The 15,160-nt window shown below is 41.1% G+C and overlaps 1 protein-coding gene across 1 annotated transcript; it reads right to left on the bottom strand.

Annotated features, from left to right (window-relative positions):
* Positions 1-961: 961 nt before the first annotated feature.
* On the bottom strand, positions 962-14,133 carry stx3b (syntaxin 3b). The gene is made up of 11 exons (XM_079268961.1): positions 13,894-14,133; positions 8,415-8,489; positions 8,197-8,296; positions 8,039-8,113; positions 7,766-7,836; positions 7,222-7,330; positions 7,067-7,140; positions 6,119-6,253; positions 5,189-5,299; positions 3,623-3,742; positions 962-3,278 (listed from the first exon to the last, which is right to left on the bottom strand). The coding sequence occupies exons 1-10, from the start codon at positions 13,921-13,923 to the stop codon at positions 3,659-3,661; spliced, it is 864 nt and encodes a 287-aa protein (XP_079125087.1). The 5' UTR covers positions 13,924-14,133; the 3' UTR covers positions 962-3,278; positions 3,623-3,658.
* Positions 14,134-15,160: the final 1,027 nt, after the last annotated feature.

Genomic DNA, 15,160 nt, shown 5'->3' with positions numbered 1-15,160 from the left:
TGAAGCCAACGACAGATTTTTACAGCATTTCTTTTTTAAATTAATCCTTAGGAATAATTTCCTGACAGTAAACAAATATGATTATCCTCGCTAAGCACCACCAGGTGGCGGTAGACTACAGCCGACCAGAATAGTCCAAAATGATTTTAAGTGTCATGTTGAGCCATCTGGTGATGAACAGGCAGACTGAGAATTATCTACACATTTATAACACGTTTTCAAACACTTCATACAGCAAGAAAATAATTCAAATGATTAACAAAAGGGTAAGTGCACAGGGAAGGTATAGTTCCCTTTTTCATACTTTTATTAGATTTTAAAATAGATTCAGGGTAAACATAGGGAATCGCCTCAGGACATTTTCTTTTTCTTGACTCACTCGTCCATAGAAACACTACACAAAGACAAAACAAAGCACCTTATTTAACATTCAGTGTGAAAGAAGTGAATTCATAGTGGTAAAGGCTGATGCAGGTGTTTTACCTGCGTAAAACCTTCTATGAGAAGAAGCTGTAGAGATAGGAGAATACAACGATTCCAATGATGGCACAGCACAATGTAATCATCATCTTTTTCTGTTGATTTAATGAAAAATAAAAAACAGTCAGACAGCATCGAACACAATACAATTATCCACATGAATGGAGACACACGGATTTGAGGAAGTGATTGATCAAAAGGAGAATAAAGGGTCACATAGATCAGGGTGTGTGTGTGTAGAGAGATAGGAAAGGTGAAAAACTTACCTCCTCTTTGAAACTTGCACCAGGCTTTAAAAACTGTACTTTGCAACACATTGGTTAAAATGCTGTGTCAACAATCTGCTGCCAACAAAACCACCCCCCCCCCCCCACACACACACACAGCTCTTCCATAACGTGCAGTCATCAGAAATTTTAACAATTCAGTTACTCTTTTACCTTCGGCATGAGGTCGCAAGTAAACACTCTTGTCAACAAAGTCATTAAAAAACATAAAATCTTTAATTTTCAATAAAATCGGTGGAACCTTCATTTTATACAGTGTACAACTGCTTCAGTTTCTCCTCCGTCCCTTGGTGGTGTGTAAAGAAAAAAGGCTGGAATAGAAGCGTTAGGATTGAACAGTTGATGGATGAAGAACAGTGTGCGGTCAAAGGACCAAGCTGAGAAGGGCTCTCACTTTCAAGAGCTCCCTGCTCAACCAGAAATAAAAGGAACCATTCATGCTCTGGTCTAACGGAAACAAAGACTTCCCTCAGTGAGGGCAGCCCTCACAACGCACTGGACCTTTTAAAGACACGACAAAACTCCTACATGTGGTGAATACCCGTCTCTAAATGATGGGAAGCAATGTCTCCGATACAGTCTCTGTATGCACAGCTGGCGTCACCTTTAACTGTCAAATTAAAGCCTCTAGGTGACAACATGTGCACTGTGGTTCAATGACCTCTCAGTTTGACACAATAAAACAAAAGAAAGAAGAAAGACCTGCCGAAATAATGGTGACCAAACAGAATTAAAGCCAATTTATTAGGCACACCAAAACTAATTCAGCCCAATAGAACATCGCTGCAATAAATCCTTTTTGTATTTGTTTTGGTGTATTTTCATAGATTTATAATCACACAACATATCAGACTTTGTTAAGGATAGATAAAATCAACAAAGTGATTTACTTCAAACATTGCCTTAAGTGCAGTTCTTGTTGACACTGTTTTAGATATGTGTTGATTCATCTCAATTGTCTTTTTGGAGGCTGTACTTGGCGGTGCTGTTGAATTGTGATCCCTTACACCGAGCCGTTTACAGGCATAAGGTCCATCATGTTTAACCAACAGACCTCTACAGCTCTTTAAACAAAAACTGAACATTATAACCTTCACGGCAACGGGATTCATTGCAGGGCTGCTGTATTAGTGCATCAGTTTCAGATAGTTGTACCCAATAAACTGAGGTATACATGTACAGCAGGAATAGAATGAGATCTAAAATATGCCAGGAAATGCATATGGCACTAGTAAAGACCCACCAGTCAGGGAGATCTTACTGTCGGTTAGTTAAAAAGTCCTTTCACACTTCATCCTGTATGTGTGACTTACTTATCCATACACATACACACACACACACACACACACACACATCATAAATATATTACTATTACTTACTGATTGGACTATTCTGGCACTGAGATTGAAATAGCTAGTGTTACTACAGTCTCTCTTTCAGCATTAAGACATTATGCTTTTACAGCGTTTTAACAAAGGAGTCACTCGTGTCTGTAAGTGTAGAAGTTCAAGATGGCATTTGTCACAAGTTAGCAAAGATACAAAACAAATATTCAGACATTTCTCCAAGTTGTAGCAGTATTTAGACAAGCCCTAATGCAATGGATGCTCGTTTGCGTCTTTCTTTGCTCATCTAAGCTCCACTTGTGTTTGAAACGTGCTTCCATGAGGACCGCCTTCATATTTAAAATCAGAACCACTGGGCTCTACAAACTGAAGAATCATAAGTGAGCACACCGATCCTCTTCAAGTTAAAAGAACTGAGACCTATTCAGGGCTGGATACCTACGACACACAAAATAATAATTCATTCGGATCATCTGAGCTCAATCTCAGAAATAAAGACGTATTTTGAAATGTCAAAGTGCAAAAACTCCCCTAAACCTACACAATCCAAACACAGTGAATATACAGTAGCTAGCGTTTCAATCACAGACTGTGTCAAGGCTCATAAAAAGGCAAGAATTATGGTGAGGGAGGTGACGTGCTTCACAAGGGTCCCACTTACTGGACATTAAAATCAATTTCACCTCCAGGCTGATTCTTTGGCATCGAATGTTAGACAATGAAATGTGAAGTGACACTGGAGTGACGTTATGATCGGTTATTTCTCAATTCTCTCTTCCCCTCCGCGCATTGTTAGCGTCAGTCTTATTTCCTCATTTGCAGCAGAGCATCCTCAAACTGTCCAAGCCCCCTGAGGGACTCAAACAAACCCTAACAGACCAGGAAGGACGGTTCTGATTGGATAACAAGTTTTTATAATATCCCCAAGTCTCGAAGGTCTTCTTTTTGATCCAGAGATCAAATGGAACACTTGTTCTTCAAGGTTGTTTTTGTTGCGCAAGTGGAGCCATCAGTATCAGTTTTTTTCTTTGGCGGGCCAGCTGACGGAGGGGATGATTAATAACTGATGATAAAAACAGCAGTCCTGTGATCGTGTCTGGGGGAGGATGACGATGAAAAAGATGAGAACATCCACAGCACAGACTACCACAAGTATGATCATCTTCTACAGAGAGGGAGAGAGAGACAAAGGGAGATTCATGACGTTGAACATGGGGACATTTAAGAGAAAAACACAGCTGAAATTATAACTCACTTCTAGCACTGCTTTGTTTGTTCAGCAGTAACTAGAGGCAAGTGCTGCAGAATAGGAGGAAAACACACACCCAAGAACTTCAAATACAAACAAACACACCTCAAGTTAGCCCTGTGGACAGAAAGAAAACAAACACACACACACACACACGCAGAGAGAGAGAGGAAAAGAGCGTGCAAACCCTTTTTCAAAGCATGTTTCATACCCACACCCATTGTAACACTACAGAGCCTGTTTGCTCCAGAGTTACTCACCCTCAGCGCTCCTCTTATTCAAATAGCTCATCAGCTTTACTTCACTCCAACAGACAACCCGATTATGAGAGCTAGTAAGCCCAGCAAGACCACCACAACCACCACTATTATCACCATTTTCTGTTGGGAACAACCAAGTACATACAGTACCATCAGGACAATTCTCAGCGGGAAACAACACTACGCACATTATTCATTTTTGCAACAAATACAAAACTACTACTGCAAGTTATTTAACAGTTTTGCTAGTTTTGTATGAGGGAATATGTACAATATATGGCAACAATGGCTGAATAAAATATAATGAAATCTCCTTGTGGCTTGGTGACCACACAAACCCAGTGCATCAATCTTACTGAAGTCTGATAAACCAGTTTAGTCTCGGTGCAGCAGTGTTGACTTTATGTTAACTCGTCAGGATAACAGTTACTTTCACAGACATGCTTTCACAGCCTGAAGCTCACGAGCAATATCCTCAAACACAATAATAATAACAATAATAATAACAACAATGTCGCCGCCATGAGCCAACTGTAACGAAAGACAAAGTTATGGTTAAAGCTGAAGAGAAAGAATGGAAAGAGAGAGAAGAGTGTAGCTATCGGTGTGTGTGTGTGTGTGTGTGTGTGTGTAAGCAGGTGGGTCTTGGTTCTGGTTTTTGGTGCTGGGCAGGTGGTGGAGGCTCATGAACAGAGCAGGGAGGAGGGTTATGGGTCATCACAGGTGAGGATCAAGGTAAAGATCAGGGTCTTGATGGTGGGGATGGTCTTCATTCTGGCAGGTTTCCCAAAAGCATCTTTGTGTTCGAAGATAAATTCTTTAGGCTTTTTAGATCGAAAACAGCTCTTCTTTTGAAGGGGCTGCATTGGTGGATTGGTGGTTTTTGTTATCGGCAACACTATAAAATGTCAGTCGGGTTGCAAAAATCATTGAGAGGGCTGTTATTTTTATGCCACTTGGGATAGTGCAGTCTGAGCAATAAACGTCAACTACTGCTCTGTAGGTAAGCAGGGTTCACATTTCATTTTTCCTTTGTGCTGCTTTGAATTTGAATAGCACTTACATTTGTTTTTTGATTTTAGCTATTTCTGTTGCTTTTGGGAAACCCGACCACTCCTCCCGACTGTGGTCACTCACACGGCGAGCCTCTTGCTGAAACTTTGCAGCTTTCTTAGTGTCTGCTACGGCCCTCTCCACAAAGCCCACTGACTGGTCCATGTTGCTCTCAATCCTCTCAATCATTCCACCCTAACATGGGGCACGGCGTCAGAGGCCACGAACAGCAACGGAAAAAGATAAATAACGAGAGAGAGAGAGAGAGAGAGAGAGAGAGAGAGAGAGAGAGAGAGAGAGAGCGAGAGCGAGAGAGAGAGAGAGAACGAGAGAACAAAAAGCAAAGCACATATAATGCAACAGTTGTGTGTGTGATTGGCGATGTGTCTGCAGGGCGAGGGAGTGTGATCTGTATGCACACTGTGTGGTTTAAATGTGTCGAGATAATAGTCAGAGAAACAACAGGAAGAGGTCACCGGCAGACTGGAGCAGCCGTTTGCTGCATTACATTACCTTGCGTGCTTTGCTCTGATGCCTGATAGCTTTTTTGGTCTGTTCCTTAGCCACTGTTATATGGTCCTCTGACTTGGATACATTCTGCTCTATGTTGTCAACTATGTCACCCTGAAAAACACAGGACAATCAGTAAGATACAGAGCAACACGCCGCAAGCAGAACAACAGTTCAGAACATTGGTTTGAATGCACAAAGTAATACATCTGCTTTCAGGGAACAAACTGACCAATATTTAGGAAATGTATCGTCAAAACCTCTACTCTTAAAAAAGGGACATCTTCAACAATGACTCCATGAGGAGCTGTGTTTTGACTGTCAGGAAGAAGCATTCATATTTCTGTTAATGCTGACATTTACCTCTTCAAACTAAAAGCTGGAAATAAATGTGGTTAACAAAAGAAAGAGTATCGTTGGGTAATCACACAGCACAGACAGCAGGAGTGTGGCCCTTACCTCAAGCAAGCCTTTCCCTCAGAAAGCATGGTTCAAGCAGTAAGAGATATGTGGTTAGACGTATGTACGCACAAACAGTGACTGACTAACAACATGCGTTTGTATTAATTCTAGCGAGACGTCTGCGATGACGTTTTACTCGTACATCTTACTAAATGCATTTGTGTTGGTTCCATCAATGTTGGGGGATGAGATGGTGGTGGCAGTGAGAATGAAAAGGTGTAGAAGAGGTGTAACAAAAGGCATGGAGCTGGAAAAGAGGAAACAGATGCAGATTGAAAGTCAGACCCCAGCAGAGACAGGAAGAGAGATAAACAGGAGAAGAGGCGCTGAATACAGTCAGAAGCAAACACAAAGCCACGGGGGGAAAGTAAAGAATGAATGAATATGTGAACGAATGATTCAAATGAGAAGTTCCTGAAGTAATTGGCTGGGTGGACAAAATGATGGGCAGACGGAGGTGGAGGAGCGTACCTGGCTCTCCACCAGCATGGCGATGTCTACGAACATATCGTGCAGCTCCTTGATGCTACTTTCCAGACGGACAATGTCTTTGTGTCTGGCTTCAATCTCACTCAGAGCTTGTTTAGAAATCCCATCGTCCACAATCTGTGGAGAGGAGAGGTTTATTGCTACCACTCAGGCCCAGTTCAGACACGCATGCACAACACAGAGAAAAGTCGAAATGACGCTTGGTCTGCGGGTCACATTTAAAGGGACAGTGTGAAGGAGTATGGTGGCATCCAGCAGTGTGGTTGCGATCCCTCCGCTCACTCCTCCCTTTTCCAAGACTCCGGTAACGTGAACGGAGAAGCTGTGCCTTTAGCGTTTCATCTTTATTTCTTCTGATCATTGTGGCTGTGGTTTAGTTGGGTGAAAAGGCAGTTAGCTCAAACAGGACGAACTGAAAACGAGTGGGAAATGCTCCCACGGAAAAGTGTCACTGCTGCTTTAAAAGATTGTTCATTTATAAAACCCGGAAACCAGTGTTAGTTAAAAAAAGAATATTGGACATAAGAGGGCGGCTGTGGCTCAGTCGGTAGAACCCAATGACTGCAGTGGTTGGCTCTTTGACTGCTCTGAATGTCGTATTTAAACACGTGCGAGACATCAAGTTATCAAATCTGTGAAGTTAAGTCGTGTACGCTTGTGCCAGACAGTCTTCCCACACAGTCTACCCGGATACAACCATTATATGAGCAAAGTGTGCATACAGAGGCTTTCTCACCAGTGATGAGTGGCGACGCACTGGTGCTCAGTTTCTCAGCTGTTTCAAGCTGACTTTGAGTCAAAGCACAAGCCCAGCTAATCTTTAACCAGACGATACGAGGCACTTTGAGTTTTACTGAGCTGTTTCTCAGCTCAACCACATTATGATCAGTCGAGGCTGATGAATGCACACACACACACACACACACTTACCCCTGCAGTAAACACAGCAGAATTGCCACTCTCCAACATCTCTTCCAGTTCATCATCTGTTTTTGCTTTTCCAGCTGAAGAGGAAAAGGGAAAAAAAAGGTTTACGACAAAGAAGACTGGTGAGACCATCACATGACGTTATGGCCGTCACTCACTGATCTCTAGTTGTCTCTGAATGCGTCCTTTACTCCTCTCCCTGAAGTCCACCTGAGCTTCATTATACTTTGTCATTACCTCCACAAACTTCCTGGACAGGACTGCATGCTGGGAGACAACAGGGAACAAAGTAATTAGTAATCTTGATGGAGGTACCGTGACAATTTGTGTCAAATCAGGCATAAACGTCAGAGCCGACACAAATGTAGAACATACTGTATTAAAGAAATATATTAGCAACAAAAATAATCATACTTATAAGACTAATAATAATAATAATAATAATAATAATAACATCATACAAATACTATTACTACTACTACTACTACTACTAATAATAATAATAATAATAATAATAATAATAAGTACCATGTTTAAAATTAGCTGTTGTAGTTATAAAAGCTCTGTTTTCAGAATTTGTTAATATTAAATACATGTAGGCCAATTGCTTTTTCTTCTCGTCCCCTTTTCTTTCATGCTCATAAGCCTGTCAAGTTTGAATTTGAGAAGAAATAGAGGAAACTTTATTTGGACATCATTTACCTGTGATTTACGTATCCGAATGTCAGCAGACACCCTCTCCTGCTCCTCTGACTCCAGATTCCTCTCGATGGCTGGGGAGCAATCCAAACGACTGATTTATGATTCAGCTTTAAACATCTACTTCACACCACCTCATCGTTTAGTTCCTCTGCAACATTTCACATTAAACACTCCCTTTGTTGTATAGACTGACAAGCTGTGTGTGTGTGTGTGTGTGTGTGTGTGTGTGTGTGTGTGTGTGTGTGTGTGTGTGTGTGTGAGAGGCAGACTTACTCTTGAGTTTGTTTCTTGCATTGTTAGCCATCTTCTTTATGTCATTGGTGATTGCCTCCAAGTCATCCTGTGTTTCTAGAAAGAAAGAAAGAGACATGCGTCAATAAAGAGCTTGAAACACACTTATTACAAATAAGAACAAAAAGCTCGTATCTTACTCTGATCTGATGTGGGCGCAGACAGGATGACGGAGAAAAGCTTTTTGACTTCAGCCACATTCGCGTCCATTTTATCAATGCTGTTCCTGATGTCCTCAATCTGAAACAAACACGCAGACAAACAACATCAATCAGAAATGCATGCAAATGACAAAAGTTGAGACATTAACCCATGCGCGCCCTCATAAATACAAGTGAACCAGTGAAAACACACTTACCTGACAGAAGAATTCGTCCATGAAGGCTGGGTTGTCCACAGCAATCTCCACCTCGTCATCATCTTGATCACACGTCTGACAGAATGAAAGAACAGCAGAGTCTGTTTACATCTTATTCAAACATGATGCATGTCTTTTTAAAAGTCACACTTGCTTGATACTGGTGCCAACACGTTAGTTTCAGGCACATAAACATGCTTTCAACTTAAACTTGAAAATATATTTCACAAAAATAATCCCAATTTCTCAAAAGCATCAGGACTATTTTTAGGAGTCGTGTCATGTAAATTCATTTTCCAGGCACAGCAGAGACTCCAGTGAGCTGCTGGTCCTCGACATGAAGGAGTCCGGAACATCAGTACTTGTAAAACCAGAGCCCGCCTTTTCTCTTGGGCACACAAAGTCATACGAGGCCGATGGTAACTCTTTCTGCCATTATCTTCACAGTTAAAATGTTTTTAAATTTGACATACAAGGTGTGTTCTGCAACACATTTCATGTCTGCTAAATGCAAACTTAAGACAATTCTTCAAAATGTTGTGTTGGGGAGTTGCGCTTTTTTGCTTTATTGTCAAAAGGTAGATGAGAAGATTGACACCACTCTCATGTCTGTCGGGTAAATATGCTACAGACAGCAGCCGGTTAGCTTAGCTTAGCACAAAGACTGGAAGCAGGGGGAAACAGCTAGCCCAGTTCTTTTCAAAATCTGCCTGCCATCACCTCAGGAAGTGAATGCGGCCAAGAAATAGTCCGGCACTATTAATCTGACCAAGCATTCAATGCCAACTCCTAATACTCGACAGTGTTCCATACTCTGTGCCGAATGGATGCATTTCGATGAGCACTCATAAGTACTGAGATTTGATACCCAGCCCCAAGTCTCACATGATCACAATTCATTTAAGTTATTATAGACCAATACTCATAGACTGACTGAAGCAGGATATGTTGTGAAAATACTGCCAATTCTTTTTGACTATTTTCATGTCCAATAATACATTGTCCAGAAATGTATTTCTTCTCAGGGTAGAAAGTCCCTGAACTAATGAAACTAACTTCCTGGTTAGCAGCTCAGCGTGACACACTCAGAAATATTAGTCTGATCCTAATCAGCCTACAACCAATAACTTATAGAAGACCGTTTCCCTCTACTGAAGTCATAAACAGTCAGTAAGCACAGGGCAGTGGCTGCTGGTGAGTATTTACACGGTGAAGGATTAGGGCCGGGCACCAGGAACCGACTATAAGAAACGAAAGCAAAGGCTCCGTGTAAACAGACATCATAGGGCCAGGCTGTGACGGAGTTAGAAGACTGAAACAATGACAGTAAGCTCACTTTGTTCCCTCCCTTTTAATTACTTCTGCATTTGACGAACAAATGTGTCTCCTCTGAGCAGCTACAGAGAGTCTACACAGATATTCTGTTTTGTAATGAGTGACGGGGAGTCTCCAGGCTGGACACTTGACTTTCCTGGAGAAAGTCAGACTGGATCAAAGTCAAGGCACGGAAAAAGCCTGTCGCCTTCCCAGCTCTCTCATATCAGCTGCCTCGATCTGTAAACAAGCAATCTGAATAGATATTACTTCATTTACTCTGCCCTGGAATACAACTATAATCATTCTTTAACTTCCAAAAGAACACTGTTCCTGGGCTTTTCTTATTGGGTTGGTCAAATAAAAACAAGTGCTTTTATCGCATCACTTAAGGCTGTAGAACTCATACATAATGGGCGGCTTATTTCTTTTTTTATTTGCAGACATTATATAAACAAAATGATTGACCAGGAAAATAATGTAGCAGATTATTGAATGATGAAAATAAGTTGCAGCCCTCCTGGGAACTTTCATTTAATGCAACAGCACGTCGTTCTGTCCGTCTTTAACCTTCTACCCCTCGTCTACAATTTGAATTGCAAATGCAGCTATTTGGTTTAGGCTGCTGTAACTAACAACAGTTGTGAAGTAACATAGAGACACACCCTGCTTGTTTTTAGAACTCTCTGAGAGTTATTCAGTGAACATACGGCTGTATCCCTCTGGCCTCTACATTACGCTCCCTCACAGAGCATTTCTGCAACAGAGAGATAAGAACAAGCACGACTTCCTTCCAGTGTCTCTTATTCAGCAGAAATAAGGGCAAAGGGACGGCCGCGTGCATCAAACGCTTTAACAAACCAAACAGCCAAAAGGCCACACACACACACACACACACACACACACACACACACACACACACACACACACACACACACACACACACACACACACACACACACACACACACACACACACACACACACACACACACACACACACACACACACACACACACACACACACACAGGCATATGCTTATACACAACAGTTTGATGCGGTTTTGAAAAAGCAGTGTGAGATTATCTAATGTTCATAAGACGTGTGAATTGTGGAAATACATTCACACTACCCAGTAATTCACAGTGTTTTCTGCAATATTGTCGAATGCTAATGTGAATAGCACACATCCTTTAATCATTTATTTTAAAAATAAATAAATATATTGTTAACAAACTAGATTTAAGGCCACGTCTGTGCTACGGGGCCAAACTGTTGCCTGACAGAGTGAACCAAGAAGCAACAACTTAGATTTTCTCTCTTCCCCCCCAAAATGCTATAATCTCATACCTCATGCTGTTACATGAGGATTGCGTAATCATCAAAAAACAAATAAGAAAAACAGAGCACACGCTGAGCTCGGGTGCATGAGCGATAGCTCGGATACTGGCTCGTTTCCTTTTATTCAAATCACTGAATTACGCTCGTTCTGCATACAAAGCTCCATACGTCATGCTGCATAACGCACGACACGGTGATCCTCTGCCACTCAAACACAACAAACTGGCTCTCTGAGAACACGGTTTCATTGGAGCCAACATTGTAAGACTGTGTTGTACGAGTCGATGTGCAACGAGTGATCAAACCCATGGACACACACTACTATGGCACAACTACAGGTTGAGTATATATATACATATTCATACAAGCATTGTAGCTACATTTTAAAAAGCCTAAAGTGACCTGATGAATTATTATCATTCACAAAACTACAAGCACACGATCCAGCAAGTCGGAGTCCAATCATCGACATGTTGAATGCCCAGCCCCCGCCCTCCCTATCTGCCCTGTGACTCCGTCCTCTCACAGAAACTGGGAGGTAATTTAGCATCAGACTTTGTCTCCGAGGATCATAAATGACGGTTAAGAACGGTGAGTGCACAAAGGCTCAACTGAGCGGAAAAGGCGGTCATATGAAATAACAATAATGTGAACACTTGTAGAGCTGCACCAATTAGTGAATTAATCAATCAGTCCATCAATAGAGGAATAATCGGCAGCTATCGTGATAGGTGATCAATCATTTTAGTCATTTTTTCAAACAAAAAAGGCCAAATTTCCAAGAGTTTGAGTCATTTGTGAGGAGTTGCTTCGTTGTAATAATTTAAGACAACTCAGGAGTTTTGGGGAGTTGGTCAGAACAAACAAGCAAGGCTTTAGTGCTGGTTATCATCTCCACCAGGAGAATCATGTGATGGCCTGCAAGTGTGTGTGTGTGTGTGTGTGTGTGCGCGTGTGTACGGGAGTGAGTGTGCACCTCTGTGTCTGTCCACGGTTAATCTAGCATTCTGCTGCAGCAAACTGCATAATATTTTAGGTGGCCAGTTATGCTCAAAGTCCTCTTATGGTTGCATTAATTCACTTCATTCTGAGTACATCGGCGCCACTCAGCTGCGATTGTATGACACGTCTTGACGACTTTGAGCCGATTGGCTGCATATATTATGTTTTTGAGTACAGTGTGTTTTACGCCACTTACTGTCTTGATGAGGGGGTTTAGCCAATCGTGGGTTGTATTGATTCAATAACACAACAGAGCATTGGAGGTTCCAGACACACCTGGCGGGGATCTGCACTCTGCTGAGTGCACCTTTTAGTTTTTCATTGTTTTTGGGGACATTTTATAGACCAATAGTGGTATTGAGGCCACCAGGACAATTGAGTTGAATTTTAGTTTAGTTGGTAATTTAGTTGAAGCCCTATTCACTAGATTGTCCCACGGGATGATTTAGAAAATGAGCCACTAACCAAAAACAGCAGGACAGGGACCTGGGGTCAGATTTATAACAGCGAGAAGGCAAAATACTCCATCAGGACTTGTGTTAATGCAGCGCTAAAATCTGACAAGGGATTTAAAACCTCCATGTGCCACAGAAGAAGCCATGCTTTCCCAATTCATTGTGCTGCATGTCAAAGTCATTCACAGAACTGAGGATACGGCTTTTACTGAAAAAGACATTTGAATACCATGAGGGGAAATGAACAGAGAGCCTGACACACAGAACACGGCTATCAAGTTAATGTCAGCTGTACAATGAAACTACATGGATAAGCATGGCTCCTTCATCAACTTATGCCATTGGAATTATTTTAAATGCAAGAATCTGTATTCAAAGCTTTCTAACAGCATACAATACGAGCAATCACATGTGACCATATCCCCAGCTGAACACACAACTCAGCGGTTCTTGTTGCTCCTCTTTACCAACTCTATCAGGTGACACACACACACACACACACACAGCCTAGATTACTCAAGGGTGGGTAATAAAGGAGGTGGGCGATGACGTTGGATAAAGAAGGATGACATACTGAAGAAATACTGCAAATATTTGGCCAGCAGTGTCAGGTAGCTATGGCTACATATCCTGACTTGGGCTACAATTGGAACAAGCCCCCCCACAAAGATGTTCACTTAACATTCATATAATACAGAGACATAAAACACATTTGTAACCAGAGTATTTTGACAATTGTGCATCATATATCACTTCAACGATTTTAGTCGATTAACAAAATGAATAATTGACCAATCTTTTCATCTTTAACGGGATCTTCCGTGACAATAAATGATTCATCTGTTGTTACTGCCAATTGCTGTGTCAAGTACCATTTGTAGCTACAGACACAGACCTACATCCAATCTTAGGAATTAAGAGCTCACTTGTAAAATGATATCTGCTGATACAGTTCAACCAATAGCCTTCTAATTGCACTGTTAATTATACTACATAACAACACGTCTCTGACACGTAATTGTCACATCGCAAAACATGGCTGCTGCATGTCAAGAAACGTAAACGTCTTTATGAATGAAACACTTTCACCCATCATCCCCATTTCAAATCATTCTCCAACCTGCAGTGGAACTATATCCATCAGTTATGTCATCACGCGGTACACTACTAGTTTAAATGATTAGTGTGTTATGTGTCGGCTATTTGCATTCAATTCAGAATAGTAACAAAAAAAATGTTTTAACTAATCTTCACCTGTCATTTCTCCCTATAAGTAACGTTTTGCAGATGGCTATTCAAGTGTACAGAGAAAATACTGGAGAAAATAAAACACCATGTAAGCTGTACATTTCCTGGACATCACTTACCGCTTTAAGTTGCTCCAATCGGTCCTTCATGGTTCACGCGGTTACGTGAACACCTTTAAACCAAAGAGATGACCACACTATTGTGTAAAATGGCTCAAAAACTAGTCCCGATCTCAGGATTCCTCAACCAGCTGGCAAACTAGTTGTCCGACAGAATCCCACCGCGCCAGTAAGCAAAAACAATTAAAAACTCCCTGAAAGTCTTTGGCAGAGATGTGTGAATGAACGATATTTTTCAGAAAAGCACAGTCTTTCCGTCGTTTTTCCATACAATATGGCTGCTGGGTTTAAAACCAGTGGTTTTTTTCTTAAATCTCCTCGCCCAGGGGATTAAAACAACAGTTGTGTAGAGCCGTATAATCTGTCTCTCCGATGGCCGGCAGTAATCATTCTAAAACGCACTTTTCTGTCTCACGCATGCGCAGACAGATCCATATCCTCCGACATGAAGCCACGCCCGGAGCCACCTGCACAAGTGATGCATTCAGGTGTTGTAGGAACGTTAAACACTTTAACTTCTTCACTGCTCAAAATCAAGTTGAACATTGACTCGCCCAGTAAAAACAGACAAATAAAGCCATTTAATCCGTATGTTGACATGCTGTCTATTAATCCACTGGCCCTGATATGAAAATTGCATCTTCACAAATGAATTTTGGGTGCACATTAATGCAGTATCTTCTCTTTGTTACTTTACAAAAACAGTTTTCATTTACAGAAGACAATAACAGTCAAACAAAAACAGTAGAAACGTTGTACAAGCCACGTATGTTAAATTAAAGTTCAAATTAAACCATATTGATGTAAAATATTGAAAGTATTCTTAGTTTTAAGGTGCTACACTGTTGAACAAAATGATGAAAGCAGGTTGAAAACAATCTCACCACAAGGTTCACTGTAACTGTTCTGGAGCTTTTAATTATATCTTACTATATATACCAGCAGTAGGATCAAGGTGAGCTGATAATGAAAGCAGAGTTTGAACAACGTTAATTTAGATTTATAAAGCGGACATTTGCCCTGAATGATCAGGAACTGTAAGATCTAGGAAATATTTTCATTCTGTCTGTAGCAGTTTCATATTCCATCGTAAGAATAAAAAAGCTAGAGTAAGCATTATGATCAGGTAGAAATCTCGTATTTCCGCTTTAATGTAACCTGATGCAGAGCCCAAGGTTATCATACTAGCATTTTTTTTCATGTCAATATTTGAGTTTGTAACAGTGTTTTCAAAGCATCAGCAAACTCACATATGTCATCTGTAATA

The sequence above is a fragment of the Melanostigma gelatinosum genome, assembly GCF_949748355.1.
Source record: "Melanostigma gelatinosum genome assembly, chromosome: 5".
Classification (NCBI taxonomy): Eukaryota; Metazoa; Chordata; class Actinopteri; order Perciformes; family Zoarcidae; genus Melanostigma; species Melanostigma gelatinosum.
The sequence above is the reverse complement of the archived record's forward strand: the minus strand, read 5'-3'. Positions and strand labels throughout refer to the sequence as shown.